The sequence below is a fragment of the Myotis davidii genome, unplaced genomic scaffold, assembly GCF_000327345.1.
Source record: "Myotis davidii unplaced genomic scaffold, ASM32734v1 scaffold189, whole genome shotgun sequence".
NCBI classification, from domain to species: domain Eukaryota; kingdom Metazoa; phylum Chordata; class Mammalia; order Chiroptera; family Vespertilionidae; genus Myotis; species Myotis davidii.
This window is the reverse complement of record NW_006383017.1, coordinates 3,892,011-3,916,002: the sequence shown is the minus strand read 5'-3', so window position 1 is coordinate 3,916,002 and position 23,992 is coordinate 3,892,011. Positions and strand designations below refer to the sequence as shown.

Sequence of the window (23,992 nt, the reverse complement as noted above, 5' to 3'; positions counted from 1 at the left end):
GCATCTGGACCTAAAGGTGGGAGGCCCCTAGAAGCACGACTGCCCCCCCTTCGGGGTGAAACTCCATCCTCATCAGAGAGGGACCGTGGCGCCATGGGGAAGCCTGCATCCCGTATGCGCTGCAAAAACCAAAACACCACGTCCACCTTGGCCCCCTGAGGGTGGGCTTAGCCTTCAGTCTGCATCTCCCTCGGTGTTCTAGGATCTTTTATCCCATAAGAATAAAGTTTTGTGGTTTATTGGGGTAGTGGGGGGAGGAGAGGAGGGCGATGGGTGGGGATGGTAACACAATGCCATTACATCCCAGACGGCTGATAAATGGTTTAGGGTAGCAGCTGAAGTTCCTTAAGCAAAGCTTGACACTCTGGAATTATTAAACATCACTCAAGATTTTCCTTCCAGGCCTTGTTGACTCTAACTTACCCACATAGCTGTTTTCAATGGCACTATGAGGTTTCAGTGGCACAGATCAGCAATACTTTACAGGAGGGTGAAGTAATCCAAAGTTACAGAATAGCCTGGTTATACCATCGGCACATCATACAAATGTAGTTGCAAATAAGTCATTACGTGGTCATTATCCAATAATGCCTAAGGTGTCAGCAAGGTGAACATTTGCCATCGGGTATCACCAGAGTCCTTCCTGGATTTGTTACCAGCCAAAGCTTACAATAAACAATGTGATAAGATAATGAAAGGGGGAGGGGGGAGGAAGGGAGGAAGGGAGGAAGGGAGGAAGGAAGGAAGGAAGGAAGGAAGGAAGGAAAGAAAGAAGGAAGGAAGGAAGGAAGGAATAGAGGAAAAGGAAAGGAAAGAAGGAAGAAAGAAAGAAAGGGAGAAAGGGAGGGAGGGAGGGAGGGAAGGAAAGAGTTGTTTTTCCCTCTTGAAGCTTTAAAGAGCTTACCAGATAGATCCTCAGCTGTTAGCCCGCTCTTGAACGTGGCAAATCCCTTGGCCTGTGGAAAGTCCTCTCTCTGCATTGTTTCTAAAGAGTTTGTTTATTCAAAATATGTCTGCTTTCGGCATCCACTTTCCCCAGTGAGTGGGCGCAGGGGCAGTAGCTGCGTCAGCACCGTGCACCTTTTAGCGAGGCTGGCTCCTGCCTGTGGCTTCTTGCACATCACCCAGTCGTGTGACCCCGCACAGGGGACGGGGATGGGGACCTGACGAGATTCTCTAAAGGCGCCCACTTGGCTTGCACAGAACTGGAGAAACGGAGGCGTGTGGTTTGTTGGTGCGCATTAGAAATGAATGTGGGCAGCCCCCTTCAAGAACTCACTGATGGCAAGATGCACAAAGAAGTGCTTTTATGTGTTTAGCAGACTTGGTGAGCTTGGCCGGGCAAGGGGGTCTATCAAAAGAAATATGTAAATAGCACAACCTGCTTTACAAAGGAAAAGAGAATAAAATTAATCCAAGACATCCGCGGGGTCATGCTATGTTCTGCCCTCAGCTTTTCTTTTTACTACTTGAGTCAGACAACCTAACAATTCAACACAAACTATGGCACCCTAAATTAAAACCCACCCAGACCCGGGCCATCCCTCAGCCCCTGGGAGAGAACTCCAAATGAGTCCTCAGCCTCACGCACAATATTATTATTAAATCTAACGTGATTGTAGCCAAAGTGTTGGCTTGGGCACAATCCCCCTCTCCCCCTCCTTTTTTGGGGGAAAAGAGGGGGGGTGTGTGTATTGGGAGGGGCGGGGAACCCAAGCCAATCAAAGTTAAAATAAAGTCTCTTTCTAGCAAGACTCCTGTCTATAACATGTTGTTCCTTATAGAAGTGGGATATGGTGGCATTTGCTTGATTAACTTGCTCGACAAAAGTGACAGCTGCTGCGGGTGCATGCGGATAAGCTGCACGGCGCAGTTCCGCCTTTGTACATCTGTCAGCAAAAAGGGAAGAATAAAGAGTGAAAAGAGACAAATTGGTCCCAAAAGACTCTCCATTCAACTTAGGAGGTTTGCCCCATTCAGGCGCTCGCTGTGTGCCTCAAGTACTGAGAGCTTATTCAATTTCATTCACTCTTTCGAATGAACCCACAAGTGTTTAATTTCTTATTCTGTCGCCTCAAAAAAAGGGGGGGGGTGGCGGAGATGGGGGCGGGAGGCTTGCGGACAGACGCGGAGCATTCATGGCGGAGCAGGGTGATCCCAGCCGGCCGGCCCGGCCGCACATTAACTCATGGCTGATGTGGGGTGTAACTCTGTGTGCTCGGGCCCTAGACCTGGCTGAGAGGCGGGGGGTGGAGGCGGGGCGGGCTGAGCCAGCTTCTCCTCCCTTCCAGGGGGTCCAAAACCAGCTGTAGATGCAGAGGGCACCCAGCAAGGTCAAGCATGTCCTGTGCAAAGACAGGCTTGGGGGTTCGTGCCTTCTCCAGGGATGGGTAGCAGGTTCCCTAGGAGGGGGTTGGGGTGAGCGATCTGGCAAATGTGTGTTGTTGATTTTTTTTTCTCCCAGAAAGAGAAGAAAAAATAGAGTCACACGCAGTGAGAAGTAGTAAGAGGGGAAGATGGTTTCCAGAGATTAAAAATAAAGCAAGAGGAAAGGGCGCCACGGGAGGCAGGTCCCAGCTGCATGCGGGGAACACATGTTCACGGCTCCGAGGCAGCTCTGCGTCTCTTTCCTGAGCCCTGAGCCCGGGGCAGCGACACCTGCTTCCGGCCTCCCTCACCGGGGCGGTGGCTCTGCACCCCCAAGGTCTCCTCCGGGGGTCTGAGAAGCCTTGACCAGCCCTGTGCGATCGTGCTCTGTGGTCACTTCCCATCTTTCTCCTGCCTTCGCCACTCCTCCTTCTCTGTTGAAACCCAACGTTCCCTCCAGCTCCAGGCCACCATCCGATAGCATGCCTGCACCCAGGCCTTCTCTGTTGACAGCCTTTTGGAAACCGCTTGGTGCCATCTTTGGTTCCTAAAGAGATGGTACGCCTTCCTCAGAAATCAGCCCTCCGAGAGCCCAGACTGAGCAGGTTGACATAGAGCTCATGGTAAGGGGCTTAGAGGACTTTTACGTTTTAAACTGGCCTGGTTATAGTTGCTAGTTTTTGTTGCCTTCGAATTCGCGAGCTCTGGACGGTGCCTCCAGGATGGTACAGTCATGTCCTTTCATCATCTGCTGGGAGACCAGCTGGGTGGTTTGACCTAAAGCGTTGATCTACTTACCTGAGCGTTTTCCATGTGGTAACATGGGAAAGATGTGAATGCACACATCACGTGTGTTTTTATATTGAGGGTCACGATTCAACTGCCCCAGCCAGGAGAACAGCTCCCTGAAAGTCAAGGTGAATTTTCCTGCATAAGAACTTCAACTTCGACTCACAAAACTCTCATGAGTCATAACTATAGGAAGTTTAATATGTGCAAATTATGAAATTAGCCCTAATGTGATTAACCAACCACATTTGTTTTAAGAAGACAGCGCTGGCACTCCACTTGGTCTTTCTGTTCTGTTCATGAGTTACAATCCTTATTTTAGAGTCTGATTTCTATAATCGTTTCTATATGGTATGCAAATTTCTTGTTCAGTTGCTTACGTCAATCTGCTTGTGAATTAATGCAGTTAACTCCGAAGGCAGTTCCTGTACCTAAGAAGCAATCAGGGGGTGGGCAGATGCTGTTCGTGAATAATCTGAGTTCAGCTCACAGAATGAATCCCTCTCGTTACCTCGGCAGTCCCTGAATGCACATCAGAGAATAGTTTTCAGATCAATTATTCCCACTCCTCTCGTGGATAATAGGTGGGAGGATGTGCCACCAAAACTAGAATTTTGTTTTCAACATAATTGAGCGTCAAGTGATTGAGATGGCCTGAAAGTGTGAATTTGGGTTGTAACTATACATTTTCTCAAAACAGTAGGTTCCTTTGAGAGGACAGAGGCTAAACGCATGGGGGTCCATTTTCTCAATGCACAGGGAGGCCTAGGACTAAATCCCCCACATATCCAGAGAAAAATAGGCCCCAGAAAAAGGTATTGTTAACCAGAGTCAGTTTGTTAATTCGCAAACTGCACACCTGCCCTGGGCGGCCCAGGTGGCAGACAAGGCCTGGTCAGAAGCTGATTGGGGCTTAATCACATCGCACTCATTATTCATGTCTCTTGAAGAGAGAAAGAGCCTGAACTGAGGAAATCCAGGTACATAAGAGAGCTGTTTCTTTTCTCTTAAGTATCACAGTTCCCTTAGTCCACTCACTGAAAGTGACATTTGCTACAAAACTTGTCTATTTAACAGCAGTCACACGTTCCAGTCCATCCTGATTTGCTGTGATGGGTCCTGCTGACCAGCCAGGGGGCATGAGAACAGCTAGCGGTGGGCCATGTTCCATTATTCATTCGGGGCTTGACCACTGGTTACATTTTTATTCAATTACTTAGACGCCCAGCAGTCTCAGAAGTCGGATTGTGTACAGGCCAGCACAGATCTAATTTTGATGCCGAAATTGGATTCTTTCTTTTAGGACAGGAGGGCTTGGGAGACTAATGAAGAGAGAGAGAAGGGAAAGGCATATTTTGCTATTTGGGCACCTTCACTTCAAAGGTGAAAGAGTTTTGCAGGAAGTCATGCCTCACTCATTTAACTTGGTATTAAGTAGGGCACGGAGTTATAGGAAGAAGTTGTTATTGAAGGAGCCCCAGTTGCGTCAGGATCTCTGGAGAGTCGGAAGCAGGAAACATATAATGCAAATTAAAAACCAATTATTAGATATGGCTTCCTATGTTTCCCTTTCTCTCTTTTTCAGAGAGAACAAATTCATATAAATAGTATATGCTATAGAAATGTAAATGGGATTGTTAAAGTAACTACATTTTGAGGTTGTTAGGTAAATTAGAGTTCGATATAAACTGCTTAGAATAGGGCTTGACACGTAAATGCTCACTACATATTTACTCATTATTTTTATTGCTAATTTTTATTTTATCTCAGCGATTCTCAACCTGTAGGTCGTGACCCCTTTGGGGGTCGAACGACCCTTTCACAGGGGTCGCCTAAAACCATCAGAAAACACATATATAATTACATATTGTTTTTGTGATTAATCACTATGCTTTAATTATGTTCAATTTGTAACAATGAAAATACATCCCGCATATCAGATATTTACATTATGATTCATAACAGTAGCAAAATTATAGTTATGAAGTAGCAACGAAAATAATTTTATGGTTGGGGGGTCCCCACAACATGAGGAACTGTATTAAAGGGTCGCGGCATTAGGAAGGTTGAGAACCACTGTTTTATCTCATTATTATTGATAAGTATTATTATTAACGTCACTACAGAACTTTTTTTCCAAAGTGAATTCAATGGAACATAAGTACCCTAAGAGATATTAATAGGTGGCTCAGGAAAAGTGTTGTTGTTTTTTAGTCAAATACATTTGGAAAATACAAACCAAAGTCAAATGGAGATGTTCTTTTATTACTGCAGGACTTCTCAGAGCATTTATATGTTACTGTAACCTTATGAGTCTGATTGCCAGGCGTATTCAGACACAGTGTACAGAATGCCTGTATGTATTCACATACACATTTATGGGCCAGTGAAAATGCAAAGCTGGGGAAATTTACTCTACTGTTAATGTTCTTTCCTCTTAAAAACTTGCAACCAAATCCCTCTGGGTGGTTTTGTCCTGTCTGCCTTTAGCCCAGCTGATGTTATAAAATAGTAAATGTTCCCCATCACAAATGTTCAAGCTTGTGATGTCCAATTTTCCTCCTCCCAAACTTTGGGGCCAGGAGCTGGAGACTCAGGCTGGGGCAGGGCTTTCCCGCAGCTGGGAGGCCGCTGCCTTGGATGTGCAGGCTCTTTGCTCTTTAGTGGGCATTGTTCAGTGTCCTCATAATGTTGTTGAAGGCGTTCCCCAACCCCCCTCGAATCCACAAACTTCAGAACCACCTTGGATTCAAAAGGTGAAAGGCCCGTACTCAGAATTTCAAAACATGTCCTTGCCCTGGACAAAGAGGGGAGTAGCCTCTCTTGGAGCTTTCCAGTCCAAGTTGATGTCACTATTTAAAGAAGTAAAAAGACACAAACTCTCTGGATTGGTTCAGCTGGGCTGGAAGCCCTGCACTAAGAGGTCACTGGTGTGAGTTACTATGGTAATTGAGTAGTAGCAGCAATAGTTTTGCTCTCATGAGCATTAAAGCACCTAATAATAGGCAAACAACAGTGGTTAAAGCAAGCAGGTAGGATTACTACGTTCCTTTGTCAGAAGTATATAATGTCTTGTAGTCAGTTTTAAAGACTTCTCAACCCCCAAATCCACCCCACCGTCACCTGCTGAGTAATTTTGTGTGCTTAATCTCCTGCCCTCAACTCCGAGATCTCTGCTAATTTGAGGCAAATGGGTATTTCTGACATTAAATAGGGCAGCAAGGAAGCTCTGACCTAGAAAACCGCATTCTAAAGCACCGAGAAAAATTTTCCTTTCAATGATGAGGGGGGCGAGCAGCTTTCACTGAAACGGGCGGTTGCAGCCTCCCAAGGAAGGGTTTTTGCAGAACAAGAAAGAAAAGAGAAAGAAAGAGAAACTTGCAGACCATCCCCACTCCCAACTTCCCCCATAAAACTTGTCACTTCGCATTGCCATCCGCTACCCCAACAATAATCACTCCGTGCCTATTGCTAATTGCAAGCACAGCTGAGGCCCAGCGGGGAGCCCTTGCACAGTCTCAGGCCTTTATACGAGGCTCAATCTGTTGTATGGCACTTGTTCACACACAAAAAAACTACCAGCAAAGGCAGAAAGAGGCAGAGTCACAGGTTTCTTGTAATCCCTCCGCCTCCCCGCTGGCAGCCCGGCCCTAGAAGCATTCCTGGTTTTGTCCTCCTCTTTACAAAATCCGAAGTGACCTTAAGCTGTGAGCATGTCAGCTTTTGAATGTCGAGCTTCTTCAGGTGCATTAAGGAGCAGGAGGGGGGCTGCATCTGGCTTCTGCGTGTCTGCTTGCAGCCCCCCTGGGGCGAGCTGGGGCTTCCTGTAACATGTAAAATATGAGTGTGAACTCGGGGTTCATGGCAAGGAACAGGAGGTCAGGCCTCCGTTCAGATCCAAGTAGGCACACTGGGAGTTTGCAGCTGTTTTTCTGTACGTGTAATGACACCACCCCCTCCCCAGCCACCAGGCACCCAAACGCCGTTTTTTGATAAAATGTGCCACAATCAGTGTGCTACTTGCAGATTTATTCATATCAATTTTTTGCAATTTATATATTCAGAGACAAGATTGCTATTTCGGCGACTTTATGTTGGATGTGGTACGTTTGCGCCTAGAGAAAGGGGGAAAGAGGTGTGGGGCAGGGAGGGTGGGCAAGAGCGAAAAGAAATTAAGTCTGTTCCTTGGGCCACCAGCTGGGGTGTTGTCAAGGAGACAAAGCATCCCGCAGGAGGGTCTGTGTCCCCCTTTTGCTCAGCGGTCACTTTCTGCCCAGACTTGGAGGTGGCACATCTATTGCTTCTGGCCCAGAAGAAGGTCGTGAATAGCTCCCGTGAGGAGGAGAGTGGGCTTGGGCGGTAGGGAAAACCCCTCATTGACAAGGCCACCTGAAGAAAGGCCTTCTTCCCATCCTCCCTCAAGGTCAAGAACAGGCACAAGAAAACCTTTGCCTGGGCCTCCACTGGGGCCTGGCGGGGAGCACCCAGCCCTTCCCGAGTCCCTTGCACCCTCTAAATGACCAGGGAATTGAGCCCCGTGTGACATGCCCACTTGCAGAAATTCTCTTCCCTGCCCAAAGCCTCGGACTGTATTTCCACCGAAGGAGGACATGGTGGAGCGAGCACAGAGATTAAGCCCCCGAGCCTGGGGAATGAATGCTCCTCAGTGGGACGGTGCTAATTGCTGAGCTTGGTGCAAAGATCATTTCAAGGCGTTTAAGAAATACATGATTTTTATTAGTATAACTGTTCCATGTAGGAGTTATTCCTCAGTAAAGGGCAAAAGCTTTGCCAGCCTTGCATTAGTAGCCTAATTCTACTTAATTGTTTCCAAGAATAAGGGCTCCCTGAGCACACATTCCAAACCTTAGTAAGTCGGTGGTGCTGGGAGTGATTCCTGGGTGGGGAGCTGCTGCCCTTTAGGGCTGAGCGCTGCTGGAACAAATCTATGCTTGGCAAGTCAGGGGTGGGGGCTGGTAAGGGGAGTCTCCGTGAAAACACGAGGTGACGTGACAGTGTGAAAATGTGCCCTTTTTTGTTGTTTGGACCCGTTTCTCTATGAGGATCTCAGTCTTCATCTCGGGGCTTCATTTAATTCTGTTTCACAGATTTAGAAGTTGGCCCCATGGCATGTTTTAAATAAAGCAAATAAATGACTGAGCAAATGTACCAGATTTGTTCTTTGTTCTTCAGTCTCAAAATTTGGCCTTGAGAAATTGTCTCAGTCCTGGTATGAAATAAGATGCCCATGTACATCTTACAAAGAATGTGGGGCGTGTTGTGTGACACGGCTGTGTTTCCAGTTATTGCTCAATAACCGAGCTTTCTTAAGGACAGTTTCCTTTCCAGGGTGGGAAGTGACTTTTCAGTTCCCAGCTTTTTGCTCTAATTATAGCAAAATAAACATAAAATGTACCATGTTGACCATTTCAAAGTGTACACTTCCAGTCGTGTTAAGCACATTCACACTGTTGTGCAACCAGTTTCCAGAACTCTTTTCGTCTTGCAACACTGAACTCTGTCCCCATTAAACAATAGCTCCCATTTTCCTCGTCCCAGCCCCAGGCTACCACCTTCCCGCTTCTCTCTATGAACTTGACTTTCCAGATACTGCGTGGAAGTGGGAATCAGACAGCACTGGCCTTTTGTTCTCTGGCTTATTTCAGTTATTTGTACACTACCCTCAAGGTCCCCCCATGTTGTAGCATATGGCAGGGTTTTCTTACTTTTTAAGGCTGAATAATATTCTATGGTGTGTATATATCCCCTTTTGCTTATCCATTCATCTGTCAGGGGACACCTAGGTTGCTTCTACCTTTTGGCTGTTATCAATAATGCTGCTATGAAAATGGATGTGCAGATATCTCTTGGAGATCCTGCTTTCAATTTTTTTTTACTTTGCATCTGTTCTCTAAAGCTTGATCTCCATCTTTTTATCGAGCACTTACTTAGGTTGTGGGAAGGGTGGCAGAGTGGGATCTCTGTTTGAGTTGACTCAGCTTCTGCTTAAGGGGTATATTAGTGCCTTCCTGTCTTTGGGTAAACATCTGAGTTGGTTTGACTTGGCTTTTTCATTGAGAGGTGGCATACCATGTCCAGCAAAACCTACTAGAAAGTATTAGAGAAGAAAGCCTTTCAGAGACCATCGCATCTCCTTGCAGGTAACCACCTGCCATATTGAAACATGGCATTGGGCAGGATGCAAGAAAACGTATGACAATCTGATTGATGCAGAGGCAAAAAAAAAAAAAAAAACGGAAAAGAAAACAAAACTCGTTTCTAGTCTGGTTTCGGATAGCTTACTAAGATTGCCAACAAGTAGCTCTAGCCACGTAGCTCAGTTGGTTTGAGCATTGTCCCAATTCCAAGGTTGCAGGCTTGATCCCCAGTCAGATCAAATAATGAATCATAAATAAGTGGAACAGCAAATTGAAATTCCTCTCTCTTTATCTCTCTCTCTCTCTGAAATGAATAGATAACAATTTTAAAATATATTGCCAACAAGTTAATCAAACCACTTATAAAAACAAAGAACGTGTCTTCCAGAGAGAGTCTCCCGTGAGCTTAGCTTTGAATTATAAACTCTCCTGCTTGATTTGCTTTCAGAAAGGTCCTTCAGGTTTGACCTGCCTTATATGTCTCCACAGGCAACTGATAGTGACAGCACTGGACTTGGGTTAGAAGACCACAGCACCGTAGGTCAGGAGTCCAAGTATGGAGTCATCATTTTGATCATTCATATGAAATCTCAATACTCAAGACACTTGTTGGTTGGTATTTCTCCACATTTCAGGATTAGAGACTTGAGATTTGGTGTTGAATAGGTAACTACTTATTTCAGCGATTTTCTACTGGTGTGCTGCAAGATTATTTAGTTAGGGGCACTGTCTTCTCTTTTCCTTTAAAAATGGCATCAGCCAACACAATAGCCTCCCAGTGTGGATGAATCAAAATTATATCTTTTTCTGTCAGATTGGCAAATAATAGATTTTTGGTGTGCCACAGACTTAGTAATTGCTTCGTGTGTGCCATGAGATAAAAAAGGTTAAAAATCACTGACTTATTTTAATAAAAGGTTAGTAAAGTAATATGTAGGCACTTTTTAAGGAGGTTAAAATAATATTGCTCCCAAAAGCTAAATACTATATACATTCCTAGAGAAGAAGCAAAAATTTTGAGCAGTAAGGAATTTAAATTACGTTTTAAAAGTTATTTTTTGTTTGCACGATCTCTTCTTAGAAGAAGCTAAAGGCACAAGCACAGCTGTATACCCTCGGTTATAGAAACCATAGCCAATGGGACCGTGTTTACAACAGGGTAACCTGCCTTCCCCATCAGGCTGGATGCATCAGACTTTCAGGGGATGCAGTCCGGAGTTTAGCACCTTGAAGAGCCACGGCACCGGGACAGTTGTACAAAGACTTTAAATAGGTGGGGTTTCAGGCACTCAAAGAATTACAGATGTTGAAAAAAACACCCTCAACTGCAAAGAACCTCTGGGGCAGCCTTTCAGGTCATTCCGACAATCTGTAGCCTCTGGTTTCCGGGTCTCTGTGCTCTTAGCTGAGCGTCCTGACGCTGCAACTGGGAAATACCCATTTCTGGGAGCAGTTGTTCTGGTAAATCAGATCCTGGATTATGACAACACTCCAATAAGGCAGAAGCACTCAGATGACATGCCCTTTGAGATAAGCCCCGAGGGAGCTCTCACGAGTCCTGAAACCTGCATGCAGTCCTTCAGGGCTTTGCCCGCTTGGTAAGGAAGACTGGAGCCTGCAAGGGTTTCTCCGGCACCGCCTCTGGGCGTCTGAGTTGGAACACGAATGCAGCCACAGCCTGGCCATCCTCCCACCCAAGAGACACGGCTGTGAAATTGCAGCTCAGGTGGATGAAGCTGTGGGCACTTCGGTAGAAGCGTAAAGAAACCCTGGATGATGCTTTCACATGCTCTCAAATTGCCCAAACTGTAAGGAAGAAATATGCATTGAAAGCTTCAAACATAAAAGATTTCATTACAGTATTTCAATATATCCGTTTAAATAGGCTGTGGGGGTTTTTTCCTAACTAATTATAACCCACTTTGGTCACAAAAAGCAGAGAGAAGAACTTTGTCACATGGGTGTAGCACACAGTATTATCTTCCTCTTTGACTCCTTGCCAACAAAGAAAATGCCCTTTCTCCATTAAACACTCTGGGCAAGATACCGAGTGGGAGAAAGGGTACTTTCCAAAGAAAAGATCAAACCCCTCTAGCATTCACAGTGCTTCTTCAGTCCGGAAATTCAGGTTTGTTACCAAGAGGTTACAAATGACCTGTTTGCTCAGACCTTTTGAGACTAGAACCTGCTCAGAAAGCTTTGCACAGCCCTGAGGAGCTTGTACTCGGGGAGGTGTGTTTTCTTACTCATGGTTCAGCTCATCGCAGCAAACAATTGGTGCATGCCTGGCACTGTTGTAAACACACCGCAAATATTAACCCTTTGCGGTCCAATTTTATTTTTGGAATTCAAACAGTCTGGTCCAAATTAACTGACGGGATTGAATGTTGACCCGGTTTGCGGTGTCGACCTCAGCCTCGACGTTGGACCTGCTCCTAGCACCTGGTCTGTCGAGTCAGCCTCAACATTGGACCGAAAAGGGTTAACTCATTGAATCCCACAACCCTGCGTCGTTTTTACTACCATCCCCACTTAACAGAGGAGAAAACCGAGGCACAGAGAGGTTACCAGGTTTGTGAAGAATCAAACACAGGAGAAGCCCGGTTCAAGGCCATTCTCCTAGCCACTAGGATACACTGCCTCTCAGCTCTTGAGTCAGGCTCCATCTCTTGCTAGCTGCTGGACCACTTTACTCTGTGAAGTGAGACTATCGATGACAATAAAGACTCAACTCTTTAGAGTTTGACTAGGAGCTATCCAGGCATTTAGTGCTTTGCCTGCCTGAAGTATAATGACTGGAACATGTCAGTTTCAAAGGAAATACATATTTACAAGTGAACTAACAATAGAACTCACATCCTTGTGAATTTCCACCCATTCGTGCTTAAGATATATTGGACTGACTCACAAGTTTTTGATCAAAAAAGGTGTGTGTTTGTGCATGATACAATTACTGCTCCTTAGGCCAAATACCATCCAGTTTCTAAAAGAGCTCATGTTTACAATATTGGGCAAAATATTGCCCTCAGTTATAGGCCTGGGAAAACATGTCTTGTTGGAAGTGTGTGCATATGTGGATGTGTTTTCCTGAAAGTGATACACTACTGCATGCATGTCACATTCAACAAAATTTTTCTTTAAAGAAGAAAGCAGCACAGGAAGAGCTAAGTTTTGCACCACACTATTTTCATGAGACGGTCTATATTGTCCCTCTCATAGGACACCCTGATGACATCTTCTTTAATTTCACAGGAAACTGAATTTCCCCAAGGCTCTACTATATTGCATGCTCCCTGTTCACTGACCATTTTAAAGCTTATGATGTATAAGTTTTCAGAATCAAAATTTTGATCAGTGTTAGAACTTTTTCTCTGCAAAACTTTGTTAGGAAAATTAAATCCTTGAAAACTCAAACTGCCCACAGTGAGAATTTCTCACTTTTTTCCAGTAGCAATTGCTGAGTTACCAACCTAAAAGGAAGTAAGTCAGGCAGGGCTACAGGGGAGAAGAAAAAATATGTTGATTCTTATTACCAAATGGCACCCTTCACCCCCACTCAACTTCTAATCATGTCCCTTAACTGTCAATAGTGATTGACTCTCATCTCTCAGGTCTCTACGGCTATTGAGTGGTTTTCCATGGGAATCCCCCTGACTCCCCACACTGGGCTTAGCAACTTTCTAAGCCCATAAAAAGTAGAATCTGTTCAACACCAAGCCACGCTCTGGCTCTGAGACAGGTTCAACAGCGTTATCCTACCCACACACTTCTCCTTTGAGAAGTTCCAAGCAGAATGACTTTGCCCAGGGAACTAGAGCTGTTTCTATATGAACAAGCCATTAGTTTTTTAAAATATTGAGCTTAATAACAGGCTACTTAGTTATTTAATTTATCTATGCCCCCCTTTTTTACAGAGCTGTTAATACTGTCAACCTCTTATGTAATTACTAGAGGCCCGATGCATGAAATTCATGCAAGGGGCTTGGCCCTCGCAGCCCCGGCTTCGTCTGGAAGGTCGTTTTGCTGTTTGGTCTAATTAGCATATTAGCTCTTTATTATATAGGATGTAATGCTTGTAGAATGCCAGGCATAGTGTCTGCATGTTGTAAGGCCTCAGTATTCAACATGAGGTAGCTATTTTTATTAAGTGTGTATGTGTGTTAGGAACCTTGTGTGAAACAGTACTTTGTTTAAAACAGTAGACTCTGATGTCTTATAGAATGGGCTGGTCTGACAGGTTGTGTAAGTTAAGGGGTAAGTTACCCTCATAATTAGTGAGTATGGAAGCACAGTGAATAGTTCCACCTCCTTTCAGCCTCGGTTCCTTGTTTCCATTGCTCTGTGTGATATATGACTTGCTCTGAAAACAAGTGAGTCATTAACAGTAAGGTCTCTTTAGGACATCAATTAACATCCAGATGGGGATCTAAGTAGAGGTGACCATGGTCACTGTAGTGATGCTCCATCTTGCTGATTAGGGACCTTCCAAGTCCAAGTGAAGGTCCATTTTCTGTGACTCATTATTGTCCAGTGAGGTGTGAAGTATCTGTCTTACCTCTCAACCCTGCAGCTTCTCTTAGAGATAAAGTTTCCAGGGGAATAGTGAACCCAAGGGTGGGGAGCAGGAAGCATATGAGTCACTTCTCAGTTGCAAAATTTTGGAACTTCTCAAAGTTCCAAGAAATATAGGAATCAAAAAACAATAATATTGTAATACAGCATTTAAAAAAATCAGAATTAATGCCAAAAATCCATGAGGAACAAACTGTCAAAATATTAATTAAAGACAGTATCCAATCCTGTGCTTGCAAGACCCTGCCTCCCTTGCTTCTCCCCAGCCCTGGTTAGAGTGCAGCCTGACACTGCAGAGGAGACATGTTATGTGTACGGGTGCTCTGCATGGCATGTGTGTTTGCAGGACAGAGTGTGTGACCTGATATATCTGCATGTTAGTGACCTAAGCTTCTACTAGACATAAATCCAGAAAACGCCTTTGTGTTTCGTATTGAAAGTACTTATATCTATTATATTTCTGAGAGTAATAGTAGCAAAGGTGGCTACATTTTGTTGAGTGCTTACTATGTGACAGCCGCTCTGCGAGGCACTGTACATAAAGTAATGGTCTCTTTAATGCTCGCAGTAACCCTATGAAGTAGGCACTGGCATTCACCCTGAGAGGAAAGTGAGTCAGAGAGTCAAGTCGCTTGCTTGAGCTTACCCAGCCAACAGGGGGCAACCCAAGACGAAGCTGTAACTTACCCACTCGGGGTTTGAATCTAGATCAGCATACTTAGAAATGTGCTTTACGCCTCCAGAATGGTTTAGTCGGTTTGGGTGATGGCCTATCAGAATTGCATTGCTAAGAGCTCCATGTGTCCTTTAAGACTTATGCTTGCCATTCCAGAGATACTCATTAGGAATCATTTGCCCCTGCACAGCACAGCTTTCCCCAGTGTCTGTTCTGCTTCCCCCCTTGTTTCCTGGTATTTCTTGGGGAGGAAAGAGAGTGAGGGGAGAGAGGGAAGATGATGACGATGGTGATGGTGGTGGTGGCAATGTTGGCAGTATTTACTGAGGCCTTTATCACATGCCAAGTACTGTGATGCGGGTTTTACGCACGTGACTTCATTTAGTCATCAAAAAGGAGGACAGGCTGGTTAATCCCCATTTATTGGTCAGAAAACTGAGTCTCTGAGAATGTAAGTAACTTGTCCAAGATCACAAACTCAGGCAAGAGACAGGTGAGGTCTGCGCTCTTACTGCCCACTTTGTAGGATGGAAGGAAGAAGAGATAAAGGGCACTGTGTTAGATCAGCCTCCAGCTCGTCTTCGAGCCCTCGGAAGTGGTTGCTGCTCCTGGAGCAGTCCCCAGCTTTCCCAGGCCCCGGTGGTCCTGCAGGCCACAGCTGTGACAGGCGTCCTTTCTGGTTCCGACTGCCAAACCCTTCCAGGATATCCCCAGAGGGCATACTGTACAGCTTTTGAGGGAGTTGGGATTTTATTTCTCCCGTACTTTTTTAGGATAAAATAACCTTACTTAGGAAGTTTCCAATGAATATACCCAAGTTAAGAGCAGGCAGCAAAGGAGCCGCGATTATACGTAAATACTCAGTGCATGTCATCAGCTCACAATTTTTATTCCTAAGGATTTAGAGAACATTTTGCCAAAACTGTAGTGCCCAGGTGTTAGAATATCTCTGGAAAAGGCTTATCTGAACCACAGAGAAAACAAAATGGGAAGAACTAAAAATGTTGTATTAATTTCCTCTTCAGAAGAATCATAACAAATCTGCTGTATTAGCATCAATCTCAACGAAAGCAAACCTGGCGAGTGAGCCCTGGAAATTGCATGAGGAAGCACAGGAGCCGCCCAGAGGCCAGGAGCCGGCTGATCACTGTTTCACAACGGGCTTTCCGGGAGGGAGAATGCCCTGGTCTGCGCCGTTAGCCTATTTCCATGGTGTAAATATTCCCACCATGGCCTATTTCCTGCCTACCAAGGTGCTACCCTGGATGTGAAGCTGGGAAGAGATGCAGGGGACTAGCTCTCCTGAAGAGCACACCATTGTTCTAATCTAGCCTCTCAGGGCGGAGTGATCAGATAAGCCACTATTTCAGTCTGTGCTTAATCCTGGAGAATTGGACTCGCTCACTGTGTGACCTTGGGCCAGTTGCTTCACCTCTCTGGGCCTTTGTTTTCTCCTCTGCAAAGGATAACATGAAAGGTCCCTTTCCCCTCTGCCATTTTAAAGTTCTAGAAGGCAGTGACTCCGGCTTTCTCCAACATCCAAATGCCTCTAAGCGCCTTTGCAGAAAACCAAGTGAGCGCCGTGCTGCGCCAAACGTGCCGCCAACTTCATCTCCTGAGCAGAAGGTTTGGAAGGAGCGACTTCTCCCTTTTGCCTCTTTCAATGTGTAGCCAATGGGGCAGCATCCACTTTTTACACTTCTCTTGCTGGATGTGAGATCCAGGAGGAATGGATGTTCCAGGGCTTGCTTGCTCTCCTGGGGTGGGAATCTGTGCGTGTGATCCACGGAGCCGCTGCGCTCTGCGGGGCCGCCCCGCCACCCTTTCCGCAGCGGGGCGCGTCCTGATGGTGCTCTACCTTTGTGTGTGTTTATTTTTTACTCCCTCGAAGCCATTTACAAGAAGGGGAGCCACTCTTGTAAAACAGGGGTGGGGGTCGTTATTTTTTCCTGGAAGGTGGCACGTCTCTCAGCACAGAGAAAAGGCATGTCGCCCAAGGCTTGCTGGCAGTGAGCGGAGCCAGCGCCGCTTTGCCTGTTGTCACAGCCAAAGCAAAATGCCACCTCTGCCTGGAAGCCAGGGCGCCGCATTCCTCTTTGTGTCCCTGAGACGCGCCATCGCCAAAGGCCCTGGGCTTGCAGGTCTGGCCAGGAGGTCATCCGGGCCCCTTGAAGGTCCTCTTTCATCCCCAGGAACTGGGGTTGGAGGGTTTATAGACTACAGAGGGATTGCTCATAACTCTCCAAATAGGTTATCCAAGTCCCCAGGTTGCATGTCAGAAACAGCCAGTACATGTGGAATTTGAGGTTTGGGGTGAACACAAGAGCATCCCCAGTTGCCCAGAGTAAGGTCACGCCAGTGACCCAGTGACACCCCTGTCCCCGGGCCTCTTCCCAACAAACCCAAATCCAGTGACAGCACAGGCTCCAGATCCCAAGGCAGGAGGTGCCAAAAACACCCCAATAACCACTACCCCCCTGAAAAGAAAAGTTTCCGTAACATGTTCTCACTCCTAGAGGGGAAAACCTGTCCATGCCTGAAGCAGCCTGACCCGGCAAGCACCCCTCCACGGAGGGGAGCGCAGATCTCAAGACAGAAACCCCCACCCCCGCCGCCTGCTCCCTGGGGAGGGACAGAAGGTGCCTCCCCCAAAAGCGTTGCCTCCTGATCTTTAAAAGAGCAGAAGTTGGCGGCGAGGCTGTGGCGCTGCCTTGACTGGGGCGTGTGGTCTCTGATGGCGGCTGGGCTCCAAGGAGAGCGCAGTTGGCTCTGCTGAGGAAGGAGCCCAGACATAAAAGATCTGAGAGAGGCCGCTGAGCGCCATGGCTGAGACGCCGCCGCTTCTTGCAAGGTGAAACCTGGCAGCTCTCCCTCACAAGTAAAAACCCAAATTAATTTTCTTTAAGAAAATTAAGTCAGAAACAAGGCTTGGGAAAAACTGTGAGTGTTCGGCATAAACTGATTTTGGATGATCTTTAGGTGAGAAAGGGTGGAGTTACCATCAGAAACATGTTTTTATTTATGCTTTTCAAATCCCCACTGGTGTGCAGTGTGTTGCATGTGTGTGTGTGTGCATATGTGTGTATGTGTGTTGGTTAGCATGAGCGTGTGCATCGTCTCAATTCTCTAACCACTCTTCTTCTTTTTTTACATCTTTTCTGTGCCCAGTTCATATAGATGCCCAATACATAACTCCATAGGTCCATCCACACCTTTTCATTTTATTTGTAAATTGTTTGGTATAAGCGGCAATGCGTAATGAAACCTGGTGAAGTTTAAAAGATTAGATTTTTTTTCATACTGACACTTCATAACACTGTTCATATGTCTCCGAGTGAGATTTATGAATATATGAGCAGTGCTGCAGAATTAAACCGCACCAGAGACTTCCTGCTCCACAGGGGTGGCAGTCTAAAGTGACACAGCTTCAAGCATTTTTCACAGACAAGAAGCAAAATTTAACCCCCTTCAGGGGAAGTATGATTTCAACAGCTTGAAATGAGCTCATTTCTAGATGGTTTTTTTTCTCTCATCTTCCATAATTTTTTGGTGTTAAGATTAAAACAGATTGCACAGCCCATGTAAGGGCACGGAAGAGGCCCAGGGTATAATTTGGCCATTAAAGAGAAACCCTCTTTCATTGTCTTGATCCAAACACCTCAGTAAGGAAAATGAAAGTAAACTTGGTCCTAGATTTTTTTAAGGCTCTTAACCATGATTCTTGGAGTTGTCCTTAGCAGATGAAGGCTGGATATTTCAAAAGGTAAGTAGTAAGTGGCATCAGTTAGCTCAGTGGAGAAGCCCTATCTCCTGGGCACCAAGACAATAGCATTAGGAAATAAACAGAGACTTGAGTCTCCAGTGAGTAAAACTGACCAACAAAACGGAGAATCAGAAGAGAAAGTGTGATCTATATGAATTGATCATACAGTACATGAGGTGTCTATAGTGGAGGGATCCTGTTTTACATTCAGAGTCCAGACCCATCTCTTTTAGTCTGGTCTGGTCTCTTGAGATTGTGTGTCAATGATTGTTCATGATCTCCGTGCTCTCGAATCCTCTTTAACCATTTGTTTCCCCTTGGGACGGAGTGGGGTGCCTGCCCCGCTCTGCTCTATAAACGCCCATGACGTGTCGCTGGAGAACTTTTGTCTCTCTTTTCAGCAATGGTACAACAGCTCCATGAGCGTGATCTGCACCTGGTTGACGGACCGGATGGACTTACAGCTTCACATTTATCAGTTGAAAACACTAATTAGGATGGTAAAGGTAAAAGAAAAGCATTCTTCTTCTTTGCAAATAGCTTACTGAAATGCGTTTCATTGGCAAACTGCAGAACTTCCTTAACACAAAGGCCTGTGGGTTTACATTAAAACAAGATGATTTCCACAACAGTATCTCATGCAAGAAAAACCTCTCAAGTTATTGTGGGATGCATGGTTCATTTATTGCTCGGACAGCACAGGAAAATTTAAGAGAAAAGAATTTGACATGTTTTCAAGGCTGCAAAAGTACTTTATGTATTTGCCATGTAAAAATACTACAGGGGCCTTCACACCCTTTGCATTATACTTTCAAAAGCTGACTTTTGGTACCACCATGCTCATCACGTCAGTTACCAATTTTATTTATGGTTGAATTAAATACGTTTTTGCCACAATTGATTTAATAGAAATATTTACCTCCAGCTATTTCTAAAATATGTCCTGAGATCATTATCAGGATGCAAATCAATATTGTTCTGTCGTTAATTGAAGTAGTTTCTCTGACAATGCCTGTGTGCGACCCAATGGAAAGGCTCCCAAAGGTGAGATCACATACCCTGAAAGTAGCTTTTCTCCTGTTCTTGCGTGTGTGCCTTGGACTAATGATAATTATTTCAGCGTGAAATCTCAGTGGTTTACATGAAATAATAAGATCACAGAAGGGGGTAAATACGTTTTTGATCATTTCAGTTTCCATTCGATGCTTCTCTGTAGCAGGTTTAAAGACAGTTGTATACAAAAGTCTCGTTCAAAGTCTCTTTCAAAATATGTTAGCAATAAAACGTAGCTGAATTTATATTTCTTAACAGTTTGCCAAAGGTCCCTCCATCCCTCCCCCCCTGCTACCCCACCCCCGCCCCGACCCCTACCTCCTTTTCTTAGTCTCCTTCGGATTAACACCATTTCACTGAGGTGCTCCTCTCCCCAGTGCGGACAAAAACCAGCTACTGTTCTGTTGAGTGTAATTATTATCATCTGTGCGTGATCTGGCAGCGTCCACCCAGGGGAGGTTACAGCAGAGCACGGCCGCTCTTAAAGAATATGTCCACTCGAACTGTGCCCCAACAGAATTTTCACATTTTTTATTTCAGTTCCTTAAAGCAAATTCACTTAGCCATATTGTTTGACTACCTGCATTCATTTTCTGGGTATACATTCTCTTTGGGGGAATTTCTGTTTGACCCTACTGAATAGACATGAAAAGGAGACATTACTTTTAATATTTTAAAATATCTTCCCACTACTAATATCTCCAGGTTTATATTGGGAATGTTGGAGTTAGCACTATTTTATTGAAAAAAAATATGTCAGAGAGGAGGTTTATTCTTAGCCTTCTGGGGGGAAAAAAAGACATGAACCATAGAGAAGGGACACAGAAACATCACTGTCAAAGGACCCCTTCACTTTTGTCAAAAGTGGGCTGGACCGCCCTTAACTAGAGCCTCAGTATGGGGGGGGTGGGGGGAGGCGGAATTCGCCTCCTCTTTACAAAGTACGTAACCCAGAGTCTCCTTCTCCGAGCTTTCCCGCCTCTGTAGGTATCCACCCAGCCATTCATTATTCAGCAGCATTTCCTTATCCATCCAACATGGGACAAACATTAGTTGAACTTATATAGTACAAGATGGAGGACTGAAAAGTAATGAGATACAGTCCCTGCCCAGCTGGAGAACACACTGCTCTGGAATATGCATAAAAGGGAGAACACTCAAGTGCTTCCCACCTTTTAAAACAATTAAGTTATGCTAAGTGACCAAAGGATAAATGAAAAGTACAAACAAATCAGCTTAACTGCCTGGTGCCTGGGGCCTGGGGCCTACATTGACCCAGCCTCCTGGCTTTGCCCCTCAAGGTGAAGACAGTTCAGGTAGCTACCTAGAGAGCTAGCATGTCCACCCACACGTAGGATGACCTTCTAACTTAGTGCCAGAACCAGGTCACTTTTCAGGGGGAAAGCAGGTTGCTATGAAAAATCAGGCCGGGACAGCAGGTATAAGCTGGCCAAGTAGATATGGAGTCATCCTGTCAATCATCTTATATGACTGGCCTTTGCGAGCTGGAAGCATTCGCTAGCTAACTGTGCAGTCATTACAACGCATGACCTTCCGGAGGGTTGACCCTGGGACGCTATGCCTGCTTTAGAGGGCGTTGCAGTGTGTCCCCGGTCCTTCTCTCGCTCCCGTAGCAAGTTCCCTACGTCAGTAGGGAAGCAAACAGCAGACTCGCAGCTAAATGAGATGCAGTGTGACGGGAAGAGCTGTAGCTGGAGAGAGACTCTCTCAGAGCAATTCCCTACGAAGGAGACAACAGCCAGATGCTTCTGGTCATGTTCAATTAACGCTAAGGGATTTCTAGAAAAACAGTCCGTGGGCTACCTAAGGAAATCCGAGAGAAATTGCCTGGAGGAACAAAGAAAGAGTCTGTGGTACAGTAATCCCAGACCAGTCATCTTGAAAGGGGTCCAGATTTCTTCCCTGAGACCCTGAAGTTGTGAGCGGAAGAGACGTGCTTCTTTCCCAAGGAGATGAGGCACGAGTCACATGCCTGCAACATGCGGGCGAGGCTCTAGCACTCCGTCTCCCGCAATCCTTGCTGCGCCTAATAGGCTTCCCACACCACATGCATATGTCTGTCTTGTGAGCGAGACAGAGGGCCATGCAGTTACGAGCCTCAGAAATACTACAGACCAGACTGCAACACGAATCGCAAAATACCATAATCACTCGATCCATAATTTATATGCTAATAGCCCCTTACACTGTCTCTCATATCCTATTATAATACCGTAAGAGAAAGAACCAGACCCCCCCCCCCCCCGAAAAAAAAGGAACCAAAACAATTCTGGAACATTTCCCTCTACGGAACTGAATAAACACAAGCTTATGTTCTTTGCTTTGTCTCATCTAATACAGTGTATCCTGTCACAGTGTCTCATTTTCTGTCACTCAAGTCTGTTTCAGTGCCAGTGCAATCTGAGCGTGGTAGCTTTTCATTTGACCACGCGTGAAGTGTGACTACGGCTGAGGGCCAGTGTTCTCACACCCCACCTGCTCTGTCCTGTCCCTCCCCTCCCTGATCCCTGCATCTCTTCCTCCCTAGAAAACCTACAGGGACTTCCGATTGCAAGGGGTCCTGGACTCGACCTTGAACAGCAAGACGTATGAAACCATCCGGAACCGTCTCACTGTGGAGGAAGCCACGGCATCAGTGAGTGAGGGCGGCGGCCTGCAGGGCATCAGCATGAAGGACAGCGATGAGGAGGACGAAGAGGACGATTAGAAGGCCCGGGCCTGGACCCTATAACCAATGCATGTCCTTAGTCTGTTAGTTACCCCCTTAGGGAATTTTCTGTCCCCCACCACGCCCATGAGATGTTTACCAATACAATTGCCATTTTAGCTCTGTGGTATCAAGATTAGCAAATGACCTTCAAGCCCCCCATCTCCTGACCCACGACTATATGTTTACAGCGATCTGGAGCAGCATTCTTTAAGTCCTGTTCATGGAGAACACGTAGTCCCACTGCTAGGCGTGTCCCTTTGCCAGCAAAGTCAAATGATGCTTCATTAACGTACCATGTATGCGTTGACAGTGAATGGATGTGAGGGCAGTTCACCCGTACTTTCACTTCTTTGTTTCACGTATGTGGATGTCAGTTATTGAAATGAGTATAATAAATATTTAACTAAGACACATAGTTCCGCTTTGTTTTTTTGAGAAACAAGAGGCAATGCCCCAACAACCAATGTTTGGTTCTCTCTGTTCCCTTCAAGCTAAACAATGAACCCCTGGCGACCTTGTTACCACCGTTTCATTTCTCCTTATAGCTAGCCAAAACAGGATGGCTACGTACCTGTAGGTTGATCCTCCTCATTGCCATGGCAAAGGTTATTCTACCGAGACTCCACATCAAGCACAGTTCAGAGCAACTGTCTTCTGTCCAACTTTATCCTATTACATGTTACATTATGCTTTTCTGTTTCAATAACCGTGTATGTAAAAAACTGAGTATCTAAATTACAACCCTAGACTATACCTGTGTTTATAATAAGATCTGGGTATTTCCCTCAGTAGACTGTAACCATGATTTCAATGGTTTGGTTCACCTGTTTTTTATATCTGTCATGTACATTGCATTTTGACCTGTAACTGCACGACCCTGGGGTCCGCTGCAGAGCTTTCTTTCCGTGTAAACTAGTGGATCCATCCTGCTTTTGCCTTATATAAAGCCTACAGTTATGAACGTGTGAACAACTGTGGCTTCTCAATAAAGAACTATTCAAACGTCCGAAGAGTACACTTGTGAGTCTTTTTTCTTCTGTCTCCTGGAGGCAGAACTGAAACACATGAAGCGGGAAGAGGTGGGGACGGGAGGGAGGAATGGTTTTCTTCACGCGCTCTCTCACCTGCTGGACTGTGTCGTTTTCTGAGCTCGTCTTCACGAGGGACAGCCGGAAACTTGGTGAATGCAGCCTCCACTGAGGCAGAGTCTGCGGGCATTTGGACATGTTGGGCAGATTACACTTGCATTATAGGATAAATAAGGGTTTGCTACGCAAGGGAGTCGTGTAAACGAGAGAAATGTTTCTCCTGTGCGCAGAGAAGGCCAACAAACTGTTTTTAAGCACCACTTTAACAGCAGTGTTTGCATTCAAACAAAGCGTGTGCCAATTATATATGATTCTTATATATTTGTTACAGCATTTTACAGGATTCTCTACGATGTGGAGCACGTCTCTCTTTCCCCAGCCTTGTCAGCAATGTAATCACCTGGGTCTGAAAGAAATCAAGGCGGCCTTGCCTGGTCCCTTTCATCTGTGATTGTCCCTAAATCAGGCTGGCCTTGCCTGGGGCTGACCCAGGTTTAGGCGAAATGACCACTTTTCCAATAGGACCGGGCACAGTGCTCACCACTTGCTCTCTACAAACCAACCCCTCTGAATAGCACCTCTCACTCTTGTTTAATCCTCGACGTCTGCAGGTGCAAATCACAGTTCTCCTTGCCCTTGGTGGGATTATAAGAAAAACTCTCACTTATTGAGCAGCTCTTCTATGTCAGGCAATCTGCATATATTACCTCATTTAAATATCACAACAAACTTGAGAGGAGAGGACTGTTATTATCCTGATTGTAAATGAGAACATTGGAATGAGAAAGGTTAAGG

General features: G+C 45.5%; 1 protein-coding gene across 1 annotated transcript in view; it reads left to right on the top strand.

The window, feature by feature from the left end:
* CADPS (Ca2+ dependent secretion activator) overlaps positions 1 to 23,115 on the top strand; it is a 346,095-nt gene extending 322,980 nt beyond the window's left edge. Inside the window, exons 26-27 of the mRNA XM_006779138.2 lie at positions 18,727 to 18,831; positions 21,927 to 23,115. Coding sequence (XP_006779201.1) covers positions 18,727 to 18,831; positions 21,927 to 22,106 — 285 coding nt within the window. The 3' untranslated portion in view covers positions 22,107 to 23,115. The remainder of the gene's footprint in view (positions 1 to 18,726; positions 18,832 to 21,926) is intronic.
* The last annotated feature ends 877 nt before the right edge of the window (positions 23,116 to 23,992 follow it).